The 13,027-nt window shown below is 43.9% G+C and overlaps 1 protein-coding gene across 2 annotated transcripts in view; it reads right to left on the reverse strand.

The window, feature by feature from the left end:
- plcl1 (phospholipase C like 1) overlaps positions 1-13,027 on the reverse strand; it is a 92,230-nt gene that overhangs the window by 8,398 nt on the left and 70,805 nt on the right. For both annotated transcript variants that reach the window (XM_041950513.1, XM_041950512.1), the window contains 2 exons: positions 6,454-6,816; positions 2,147-2,350 (listed from right to left, as the gene is read on the reverse strand). In XM_041950513.1, the coding sequence (XP_041806447.1) occupies positions 2,147-2,350; positions 6,454-6,816 (567 nt within the window). The remainder of the gene's footprint in view (positions 1-2,146; positions 2,351-6,453; positions 6,817-13,027) is intronic.

Below are 13,027 nucleotides of genomic sequence, written 5' to 3' on the forward strand. Positions count from 1 at the left end.
TCAACTGCAGTGACACAATTATTTGGAGGTGAAACCAAGAATGAGTTGAGCCAAAAGGTTGATAATGATCCACTAAGCACTGTCAGTCAAAGTTGAACCAGCAAGTCAGTGTGAACTGTGATGTAGATTCTGAAGATTCTCAGTCATCCAGGTCAGGGTTGCTGCGCTTGAAAAACACAGGGATGCTGCGCGTGTTGAAAATCCTCTGGAGTGTGTCACATGCTCCAGACACATACAGAATGACATTCATTCATTCATTTTTCTACACCACCCGCACAACACATGGGTCAAAATCAAAACCCAGGAGGTGCAAGCTTTCACAGAACACTTCAACCCAGTGGACAGTAACATGAAGTTCACCTGAGAGGATGTCAGGAACAACAGCTTGGCCTTTTTGGACCATCCCGACTGAGCCTCCACGTTGGAGTATACAGGAAACCCCACACACACAGACCAGTACTTACTCTTTGACTCTCACCACACGCTGGAGCATGAGCTAGCAGTTGTCAGGACACTGCAACACTGAGCTGACACCAACAAGTGCAGCAACAAGTGCCCAGGCCCAAGAGAAGGAGCACAAACATTATTTATAGTTAGTTATTCTCAGCAAATAACTTGGTGAGTAAAATGACCTTATTAGCAACGGCCAAACCGAAAAAAATAAGACCAAAGTTGTAAAGTCAGAATTAGCAATTTAAGTGAAATGCAAAAGCACAAGCGGCACTGATTTGGATGCTTTGAGTTGGAAAGCAACACAAAGCATTAAGTTTATTTTACATAAAAAATCTGATTTTTAACTAAGATTACAATTAACAGACCAATGGAAGGACAGAAGACTGATTGCATGGCAGCAGAAACGAGAGGGAGACGAGGGTGAGTGTGTGATGACTAAGCCTTGTGTGTGCCCGGAAAGGCTGAAGAGGTGTGATGTATGACTGCAGATCACACCAGCTGTGGCATCATGACACCGACCTGCCGGGCTCACATATACTGGGTTCACACTCAAACGTTATCAGAGCCACTGACACGCAGAAACACAAAGTGATGGTAAGAAAAAAAAGCACTTTCTGTGCTGAGGTGTGTGTAGGTGTACTGGCTGAGTGCTGAAACAAGTGGGAGAGATTCGTCCTGATCTGATGCAAGAGGAGATGGAGTAGGAGGAGGCACAGCTGGTAGTCAGGGTGTGTGTGTGTATGCTTGAGGAGGAGTGTGGGTGACTGCTTCATGCATGTCAACTTAGAGTGTCTTTCTGCATATTTAATGCGTTAGGACAGATTTGCATGAGGGTATGTGTGTGCACACTCTGTAATACAGTGTCGGGTATCACAAATCCAAATTTAAAACTCTCTGACGGAATCAATTTTGACCAAGCTTGAGAGAAGTTAGCAAAAGCAACCAACCTCTGAGTAAACTAGGCTAATTAGAATGCATTTTGTGTGTTTTATTTTCAAGGTGAACACAAAGAACAGAGAGGCCTCCCACTGTGTGATGACACAGGCCATTTCAAACCCTTAAAATGATGAAGGCTGGCCTTATTCTAGATTTTTAGCCACACTAGCAGCATGGCTCTAGGTATGACAATCATAATGGACAGTGCTTTATGAGTGCTAATTCACAAATGTTTTTAACTTGCTAAGATTGTGAATATGTTCAACATTTCAACCTAAACAACAGCAAACCAGCACTGTGTTATCACTGTGTCAGCATTTTGATGTTACCATTCGGTTCAAAGTGCAGCCTCACAGAGCTGCTAGCATGGCTGCAAACTTTTAGTCTTGTTTATTTTTGAACATTGTTGAGCACTTTGTTCCAGAGTCAAATACATTAACAACTACACACAGTACTTTATGTCTGGTGAACAATGGTGAACATGATAATCATTATATCTGCTAAACATCAGCATGTTAACATTGTCACTGTGGGCATGTTGGCATGCTCTCATTAGCATTTAGCTGGAATAAGCACAGTGGTTGACTCTGGTATATGTGGGATTGATTCAAACTATAGTGCCCATGCATTCATGGACCTGTGAGTAAACTCAACTATGCAAACAAAAGGGTGAGAAAGAAGAGGCTGTCGCAGGTTTAAACTCCATCACACCTCCGTGCACTTTGCACACAGCGCCGTGCTCATTCGTCATACTGACCGTGTCGTAGGCAGTGAGCAGTTTGCGCGTCGGCTCGGAGAGGCTGACAAGAGGCTCCAGACACGGGTAGCCCTCCCTCAGCACCATGCTGGCCCCCATAGTGCCCTCAGGGCTCTGCAGCCTCGTGGCCAGGCTCTGGATGCACTGCTTCAGTTTGGCCACTGTGGGGAGCCCACACTGCTCTTTGAAACTGGCAGTGGCGCTCTGGCAAAAGACAAAGAAACAGAGATGAGGAGGACGAGGAGGGGACGGAAACCAGCATTAGATTAGATGTACAATTCCGGCTGTAAAACTAAGCTGGGAAAGGTCACACACACACACACACACACACACACACACACACACACACGGTTTTCATCATTTTTGGGGACATTACATAGACTTACATTCATTTCCTGGACACCTACCCCAAATCTAACCTTAAGCTTGAACCTTACCTTATCCTAACCTTAACCCAGGTCTTCATCCTGCATTGCATTTTGTCCCCACAATGAGGGCAAGTCCCCACAATGTGACTATGTAATCAGATTTAAGTCCCCACAACGTAAGTAATACATGGTGACACACATGCACAGAGATGTGTGTCAACCACTTTTGGGGACATTTCATAGACAGAGACATAGATTATTTCCTGGACACTTACCCTAACAATAACCATGACCTGCCTAAATCTAACCCTAACCCTGACTCTTCACCCGGTAAGATTATGTTTTATGTTATGGCAACTTATGTTTTGTGCCCGTAAGGAAGGCGAGTGCCCACAATGTGCATAGACAGATTTATGTCCCCTTAATGCAAGTAAGACACACACACACACACACAGACACTCTTCCCCTGCTTCCCCTGTCATCCGCTGTCTCTCTTGTGAATTAAATCAATATGGCAGTCATTGCCGCTTTTAATCCAGTGAAATCAGCCTTAGCTTAAGCGCATTTGGCAAGAGAGAAGACAATATGGCATAAATGTGGAACAGAAAAATCACAGCATTTAGAGTGTTTTTCAACTGCTGCAGGTGTGTCAGGATGCAAAACTGGGTTGGTTCGTTTGATTTGATGGGGGCAAAAAATATGAGTCATATGCCAATCTGCTGAAATGCTATTTTGGGTCACTTCATAGTGAAGGTAAAAGATTTATTTTTGTACATACAAACACAATAATGGGAACCTCTTCTGTCTAACTGAACACAATTTGCCACCTGGCAGAGCCCCAACTGGACTAGCCTATTATCATGCCCCACCTGTGTGTGTGTGTGTGTGTGCGTGTGTGTGTGTGAGACAGACGTACAGCAATAGAGGCATGGTGAATAATAACTGACTGCGACAGATGAGCCCACAGCTGGACTCATGGCAGAGAGACAGGGACAGAGAGGAGGACAGAGTTCAAGTCAGAGGGAAAGGACAATGAGATTGAAGCAGGCAGATAAAAAGCCATTTGTGAATGAGTGTCTGTGTAGGAGTGTGAGTGTGAGTGCATGTGTGGGTTCAAGAGGGAGGAGGACAGATTGAATCGGTGGGATCGTTTCAGGGTGGGGTGATACATGAGGTGATATGGATTTATCTCGCAGTAACAGCAATGTACTGGGGAAGAAATTCAGCCCTGGCCTGAGACAGACTGGGCTGGATGGCCCGTAAAAACTTTATGGACTCGTTGACAGTCCACAGCGGGCCAGCAGCCCATTGGGATTTGTCGCGGTATGCCAGATAGCCAATACTCCATTGCTCAATATAGATTTTCTATACCGGGATTTATATTATATAGGATTATACCAGGTTTTGACAATGAAGCAGGAGTACTTCATGGTAATGTTGTATTATGGAATCTCTTGAATTTTCAGGTCATCAAGAAGATTCCCTTTTGGTTATTTAAGACATAAATCTATAGCACATGGCCAAAGCTACACGGTCACACAATCATTACACCCATTGTGAATGCTGAGCATTGTGGTCATTAAAGGAAGATTTAGACAGTCAGGGAAATGCCTTTTTTTTGCTTTCTGGCTGAAAGTTAAAAGAGAAGATTGACAGCAGTCTCATGTGTCTGCATTAAGTCTGGAGCTAGATCCTGGAGACAATTATCTTAGCTTAGCATAAACACTGTCAGCAGGAGGCAGCCGTCAGCTAGCCTGGCCTGAGTTAACCCACACACAAACAGAAATGTTCTTATGCAGTGTTATATGCTGTGACTATGTCTTGGAACACCAGCTGGGACAGAGACTTTCCAGGAAGTTGTCATCACCATGGGATTACATGCAGCCAGTGGAGATCCGACATGGATGTGTTGGGTGGATGAATAAACTGCTGTTCATCAAGTAGCACACAAAATACTCTAAAGTCACTGACTGCCCTTTTTACATTACAACATACTTGATAGCTTTAAAGATGTTGGTAGGCCTATTTTAACTAGGCAGACTAGCTGTTTGCCCCTACTTCCAGAGAGATAACTACATCCTGACTCTAGCTCTATACATAAAGAGTGGTATCAATCTTTCATCAAACTCTCCTCAAGAAAGAATAAGCCTATTTTCCAAGTATTCATGCAACGTGCTGCTATAGAAGCCTCCGCTCTCTAAGGCTCTCCACTTTGCAACCTGGCTGGATTAACTCCCAGTCAGTCACAAGAGCATTAGTGAGTACTGATGTTGGGTGATAAGGCTTGGCTCACAGTCAGCGTTTCAGGTCATCCTAAAGGTGTTGGATGGGGTTGAGGTCAGGGCTCTGTGCAAACCAGTCAAGTTCCTCCACACCAAACTGGGAAATCTGTCTTTACGGATCTGGCTTTGATGCAGGGGAAACATGTCAAGCTGAAACAGGAAAGGGCAGGGGTGTCCACATACTTTTGGCTATGTAGTGTATATCTATATCACAACATATATCTCTTGAAACAGATCTAGAGCAAAAGGTGATTCTATTCACATTGGCCAACCCTCAAATGTTTGTATTCAGAGATAAGCTGGTGGGTGCTGTGTGACTAGGTTCTATTTCTGCTGGTATTTATAGACGCTTTATAATCCTCCTCCACTCTTCTTACCAAGTCTTCTTTTGTCACTGGCTCTCCTCCTTCCCTCTCTTTCTCCCTCATCTATTCACCCTACAGAGGAGTCAGATAGAATCCAAGCAGCAACCTCCTGGGCTGAAAAATGAAGCTAACGTGGAAGTGCCAAAAATTGCAGTTCTTTGAATGGCCACTTGAGGCTTGCTCCAAAAGTAAGTCTGTCCCCATAGACCCTATATATTAAAATGCACAACTTTACAGCTGAAATAAACCCGTTCAACTTCCCCCGTTCATGCAAACTGTAAGGGGTGAATTTATATTTAACTCACTCCTTTAAATTAGATTAAGGCTTAAAGTTATGCATAATTATGGGCACAGCCACTTTGTGTGACAGCTAGCCGATACATTTCTGCAACCAGAGTTTACCGGAGTCATGCACTAACAAAATGGTAATGACTGGATTCACTGTCACTGAGCTTCACAATGGCTCTTCAGAAATCATAGGTTTCTGAGCCTAAAAACACACATCTAGGAGTTTCCAGTGCAGATTGTTTTGTTTGTATGTGCCAGTGTAGGTTCTGAGACATCTGTCTCTGAAATTTCTGCCTCTACCCCATAACAGTGAAGGTGAATGGAATTGTGTTTGTGCTGCTCAAAGTGCTGACAATGAAAAATGGAAAAACTAATTACTGAACTACATAGTTATTCTGGGTAATCCAAAATCCTTTTATATCTGTCCAAAATATTTCAAATGAAAACTGGTCAGTGGATTATCCAGCGTAGTCAGTACATTACCTGCACCTCCCCTGTGTGGCAAGGTGGAGCGATGCATGAGGTAAAAGAGACAGGTTTATGCTGGTCTTCTGATCGCTCAGTTCATGGAGGCAATTAAGGTACTTCCAGGAGCGAAATGAGGCAATTTAACATTTTTTTCTGTTCATATAGAAAGTAAACCAAAATTTCACCTTGCATCATTCATGCAAATTTGCTGGACCATTTGAACAGTCTGTGTAAACACGCAGTCCACAGACTGTATGTGTGATCTACATAGCAACAGACAAACAGATTTGTGTTTGGAAATGTGCGTGAGCATCACAAGAGCATGACTTCTACAACGTCTACAACAAAAGCAAAACATTGGAAATATGATGATCAGACATGGGGCAGTGGTGGGTTGGGATGACTTTGTGCTTTAGCCCATTACACCAATATCATGTACATGTACACTAGGTCCAAGTATTTTCATGATTTGGCAGTCAAACTATGTATATGTACATAACAGTGGCTTGACAATTCCAATGTATTTCCCCTCTCACCTGAGCATCCTCTCGCAGGTCCGTGGCCTCTTTGAGGGGGACGCTGGCTGGTTTAAAAGTCTCATCCACCACCTTGATGCCAGTGTGCCTCAGAGTGACGTACTCCCGCCCTCGCCTCCCCACCCTCCTGACAGACAGACCTCGTCGCTGGGCCTTTCCGCCTCCTCGCCGGTTGGTGATCGCCACATGGACAAACAGGCTGGTGTGGGGTAACGGGTCTCCTGTCATGCCCAGCAGGGGCACATTGCGGTAACCAGGCTGAAGGCACTCAAAGGCCACGCTGTACTGGCCAATGAAATCATCTCCAATGTAGTCGTCGTCTAATACCACAAAGCGCAACAAGGCCAGCTCCGGCATGTTTACCTGGAAACAAGGAGTGAACAATGAAATTGAAATCCATTCATGCTGCTGTGAACCAGTGCAAAAATAAACTATGGCCAGTAACCAATGCACTACATAGTACTACATATGATTGCTTAAAAGCTGAGGTTTTGAACCTCAGCTCTGATTTCATGACAGTTGGACACATTTACTTCCCAATTATTAATTCCACAGAAAATCAAACCCATTATTTACATCTCAGAACACACAGTGCTATAGTGAATTACATTCACCAGAATGAACAAGCTCATTCATCTGATAATCTAGGCTTTTAAAAGTTTAATGTTTTGTCACCCAAGGAGGTGCCGATGCTCAAACAACGTTTAAATGTATCTGTACATTATTCATCAGCTCTTGATTTAGAATCACCAAGTCAGCTCTTATTAGGACTTCATAATGCACTTCATTAAATGTTTACAACAGCAAAAGATGATCAATTAGTCACCATATTCAGCGGGGAAGTTCAAACACCATTTCCCATTATCAAGCATCACTCATGCAGCTAATGAAGCATAGCATTAATATTAATTACACAGTAAAATGAAAGGAGCATCCTGGTGTTGCTGCAGAGGGGACATGCTGGTCGAAATACTACTATAACTATTATATTTCAGATCACACCTTCATATGGTTTTACCTTCCCTTTGGCTAATAAGTGTGATTTATATGAACATTTCAGAAAACACAACAACATTTTAGAAAAAAAAAACAACATTTCACAAAATACAACTTTCATAACTGATCGAAAGCACCTCTCCTGGGAAACCATCTTCCAGCTATTGTCCGACACCCTCTCTACATTTAAGAGCAGGCTCAAAACTTTCCTCTTTGATAAAGCTTACATTTAGGGCTGGCTCAGGCTTGCCTTGGACCAGCCCCTAGTTATGCTGCCATAGGATTAGACTGCTGAGGGACTTCCAATGACACCCAAAACTCTGTTCTTCTGTCCCTCTCCATCTGTCTGCGTTCCTGTCCTACCAAGGCATGTTACTGACTTGGCTTCTTTCCCGGAGTCTTTGTGCTTTCTCGTCTCGAAGGCCCCTGAGTCTGGACTACTGAGTTCACCTGCCGGACATCCACCGCAGCTTTTATTGTTATGAGCTATGCTACCATTATTATTAGATCATTAGTGTCGTACTATGTTCATATGCTATCTGCTATTAGTATGTTAATACATTACATACATAAAGATGTCACACAGGCATATACCATGCCATATGTACTTTGTATACCTATAAATCTATTACAGTTGTCAAAACTGTGATTTCTGTCCAACCCCAAACCTCTCTCTCTATCTCTCTCTCTCTTTCACCAACCCAAACGGTCGAAGCAAATGGCCACCCACCCAGAGCCTGGTTCTGCTCGAAGTTTCTACCAAAAAAAAGTTTTGTGAAGTAATAATTCAAGTGAGAAGCAGGGTCATTTTCTCATAACTTTACATAGAGTCAGACTACATTTGCAACCTGTGGAGTCGCCGCCTACTGGCCATGGGAAAGAATGCAGATTTAAGGCACTTCTGCGCTGCTTTCAGTTTTCAGACCAAGAAGCTATTTACACAGTCTATGGTATGCAGTCAGTTTAAAGCCCCCACCGGGATATAAAAACAAAACAAACGAACAAAAAAAACGCACACAAACACAAGGATATCTCAGTCATGTTTACAGCTGAAGGCAGTATCAATCAATGATTTCCTGCTAGAGAATGAGAATAAACTTGCCCAAGGCCAGTGTGTGTGTGTGTGTGCACGGATCCATACCAATAAAACCATCAAGTCTTCAGGCTCCGAAGAAAATAAACAGCACAGTTGTGACATTGAATCCCTCAATATTATTGAGATTACAGTTTGCATTGTTCTGAATTTGCGTCTGTGCATGTGTTCTGTGACATGTTTAATTTGAAAGTCTGTTATTATAAACGTTCAGTAGGCAGCAAGGGGAGCGCAGCATTAAAGACACTCTTTTGTTCCACAGTGGTGAAAGCCTACTTGTTGAATCCCAAAACAAAAACAGCAGGACAGGTATTCACTCAGTTCAAGATTTCTTTTCATGGACCTAGTTGTGACCCAATTCTGGGGCCCCTGCCTTCAGAGAACTGAGCCTGAGCCGCCTTCTCCCAAAATGAGACTACCTTGCCTCTTAAAAGCTAAAATTATACAGCATTACATTACCTCAAGCAGGGCACTGAAATGACACAAGGGAGTGCAGCACGCAGGCCATCTCTAGCATGCATATCCTTGAGTTGTGTACTTCTTGTTTTTTTTTTATTTAATGCCAAAATAATCACATTTGCAAACTCCAGCAGACGAACAAGACTGGCTAATGAAGACACACTGAGTGAATCAGTGAGTGAATCGTACAGCCCCAGTCAGACCTTTAGCTTAGGGCAGAGGGCGGGCTCTGGGTCGGGAGAACAAGTACCGGGTTTGACCATGGGTGGGTGTGAGAAGTGTGAACCTGTCTACTCAAAGATTACTGAACACATCCTTTCACCTGCGGGGGGATCTAAGGAAGAAGGATGAGCCTTTCGTGCACAGGCTAAGCATGGTTCATGCTCCATGTCCTCAGCCTCCGCCCTGCCTTGGTACAGGTTCATCCTTGCTGATGGTGAGTTGGCCACATCTGATGCCCCACCAGCTGTGAAAGAGTATGCACGATTGAGCCTTGGAGCAAAACCCTTGTCCTGAGCTTGATTCACCCCTGAGCTCTGGAAGATGGTGAAGAGCAGAATGCAAGGCAAGCACTTCCTTCGCTGATCTACGCAAGAGGCTCTCCATCTGGAAAAGATGTTTCAAGCCCTGGAGCCCACAATCGATCTGTCTTGGATCATCAGGTGTTTGCCCCCACTGGGCAACCTCAGTCCTCTGTGCCATTGACTGTGCCACGACCAGCCTCTTCTCTTTGCATGCCTGGGCAGGCGCTCAAATATCGACCAAAGCGGGAAATACCAGTGGTAGATTCAGGGAGAGTTTCATGATACTGCTGGAGGTGGAATCGGGCAGAAAGTAAGCCAACTCAGGAGCTGGAGCCGGCAGAAGGCTAACAGCCTGGTTGCTAGCCAGATCAAGAGCTGAAGCTGGAGCTGCAGGACTGTGGCTAGCTAGCTGCAAGCTTGAAGGCTAGAGGCAAGCAAGTTGGATGCTAGCAGGCCAGGATGAAGGCAGGACCTAACTAGCTGGCTCGGAAGGGGGGGGGGTCTTAGGCAAGGTTTTGGGGTTGCTTTTACCACTTGTCAAAGACAGAGCTGCCTCTCTGTGTTCCTCACAAGAAGTCTTCTTCCAAAAATATTTTATCAGCAGGAGGTTAGAAATCGGGTCATATATTTCATCAGATACAGTGTCTGCTGGGTTCATGATTGGCCAGTTCGTAGTGCGATGGTTTTACAGGCAGCGACAGATGAGCAAAGGAGGAACACGAATGCAGATGCTTGAGGCAAGGCTGGAGTTCGATGATTTTTGTACACAAAAGACAAACGTACGAAGGCTTACAGGGACGAGGCAGACGAGGGTCAAATCTGGAAAGCCTGCGAGAAGGCAAGAATCTAAAATCCTAAAACGGACAAAGTCCAGGTACACAAAGAAAAATTCTCAAAAACTGTAGGAGATCACAAAGACTAAACACTAGGACTGAGCAGTAGCTAAAAGGCAAGCATGCTTGTCACATGGTACAGAGATGAACTGGAAAGCAGAGGGGGAAAAACACAGACTGAAATAAACAAGGGAGGGAGGCTAATAAGTGACAGGTGATACTAATCAACCATCACAAAGGTGGGAAAAATTATGACAGGAAATGAAACAAAACATGACACAAGAGCAAACTGATATTCAGAGCCATGGTGTTATGAAGGAGGGCTAGTGATGGAGGAAGGAGCAGAGAACACGTCACACTGACTGAACGAGGATTGGCCTGCTCCCAGTGAGTGTGAGTGTGTGTGTATGTGTGTGTGTGTGTGTGTGCGCACGCATGAGCATGTGTGTGTTAATGTGTCCCCACTCCCATAAGCTGTGAGTGAGGGCTGAGTGGTGGTGAGAAAAACTGAAGTTTCATGCATGGGCAAGCCAGACAGATAGCTCCAGCAGACTGTGTGTGTGTGTGTGTGTGTGTGTGTGTGTGTGTGTGTGTGTGTGTGTGTGTGTGTGTGTGTGTTGATGACTCCAATCCAATTCTGAATTTTTTCAGCAACAGGCCCAGGGCTGAGCAGAAAAGCTCTTTGACAGTTTATTCAATCAGTTTCAAACAAAATGCTCTTCTGAAAGACAAAAAATGTGGCACAGGGTACTATCTCAGAATGAATCACCATTCTTACATAATCCTTACATCTGGAGGTGTTATGTTACAGTCAAGTGACAGTTCAGTATGATATGCAGGGTATGAGGTTCATTTAAATGCTAGTTGCACCCCTTTATGCAACACAAAACAAAAGTTATATAAATGCAGGAATAACTCAGTCAGAAATTGATTTATGATGGAGTGTGGAGGATGAGTTGAGGAGTCTCACAGCCTGAGGAAGAAGCTGCCCTGTACTTTGGTGGTATGGCAGTGGATACTCGCTCGCCAGATGGCAACAGGCTGGGGCTGGGGTCTTTTTTCACCAATATCACTGATGCTCAGTAGACGGGGACCAGAGTTGTTTGAGGTGGATTTAATCACCCACTGCAGAGCACGTCTGTCCTGGCTGTGCACGTCTCATGCCAATCTGTAATGTTTCCTGGCAGGATGCTTTCTATTGCTCCTCTGGAAAAGTTAATCAGAACATGCACTGGGAAAGTTGCCGGGCTTTCTTTTTTTTTTTTTTTTACCAAGGTGGAGCTGTGTGATGTCCTTCACAGGTTCTCCATAATGCTGATTCCCAGGAACTTAACCGTCCACCTGCTCCACCTCAGCTCCACTGATGTAGACAGGGTGGTGTGTTTCTGTATTTCTATTTTTCTGTGTTTCTGTATTTGTTGACATTGAGCAGTAGGTTGTTCTCTGTCCACCACGCTGCAAGATCAGTGATTTCCTCAGGATCAACTAGATGACTGGCATGTGTCTTCAGTACACGGCCGAGGATGTTTTCAGGCAGTCAGCTGACTCTTTGTTGAGGAGATCAAAGCAAGCATAAAATATGTTCAGCTCATCTGGCAACATGGCCTCGCACATAATGGAGGTGCTTCTGTGATGGTCTGGATCACTTGTCACATATCTCTGGTGCTGCTGACGCTGAGGTCTCTTTCCAGTCTCTGCTGTTGTCTCCCTGATGCCAAGCTATCAGCAGCTTTTTCGACTTTGGATAGAGCCCTCACCTCTTAATTCATCCAGAAAGATACTGTTCACAAACAAATTATAGATATGTACTTCACACTTTCTTATAAAATCCAAAATGCATTTGCAGAATCTCTTGAAAAACAAAAGCCATCTCGACGAGACCGTCCCCATTAAGATAAAGAGTGAGTAGACCGGCACTTGAGTACCTTATTCTCAAAAACCTCAGCTGGCCATAAAAGCAATTTATCATCTTAAAAAAAAAAGATTTCATATTTCTCGACAAAAACATGTCAGTTAAAAGAAAATGAGCTTGTCTACAGGCAGCAGTTGAGACCATACATGTAAACAAGGGTCTCAGCCCGCTTTTACATTTGTGGACCAAAAAGCTACTTGCTAATGAATTTACGACATTTCTGTCTACTGGTTACAGCAACTGCTAAAAAGTTGCACAGTGAGTGGGGTTATTTCAGTTGCTCTTGTCCTGTTATGTGGTCAGCATGAAACCCAACCCTGGCTGAATTATCAGACAATATCTTGTTCTTTGATTAAAAGTCAAAGGTACAGATAGTAAGGAGGTATGGATGTGTACATAAAAAAACTTCTGTGGAGAAGTTAACAATGGCTCAGTCAGCGGGAGCTTCAGAGAAAATATATTTTACAATACACATCTTAAATCAGTTCACTTTGGATTTGTAGGTCAATTTTGGAAGAAATCAGTGACGACTGCACTGCATTTTGACAGTGACAATGAGGCGGTTTGCATCTGGAACTCTGAATGATTTGTTCTCTGTGGCATTGGGGGCCAAGGCTCACAGTGACTGAAATATTTAGAACTGTCTGTCTTGCCAAAATGATGGAAAACACATGGTTTCTCAGAATCATTCAAATTGGAACAGTGTTGAGGAGAATTTTAAGAAAAACATTTAATGGGAAAATAGAAAGAGGACAAA

This window comes from Chelmon rostratus, chromosome 13 (assembly GCF_017976325.1).
Source record: "Chelmon rostratus isolate fCheRos1 chromosome 13, fCheRos1.pri, whole genome shotgun sequence".
In the NCBI taxonomy this organism is placed as follows: Eukaryota; Metazoa; Chordata; class Actinopteri; order Chaetodontiformes; family Chaetodontidae; genus Chelmon; species Chelmon rostratus.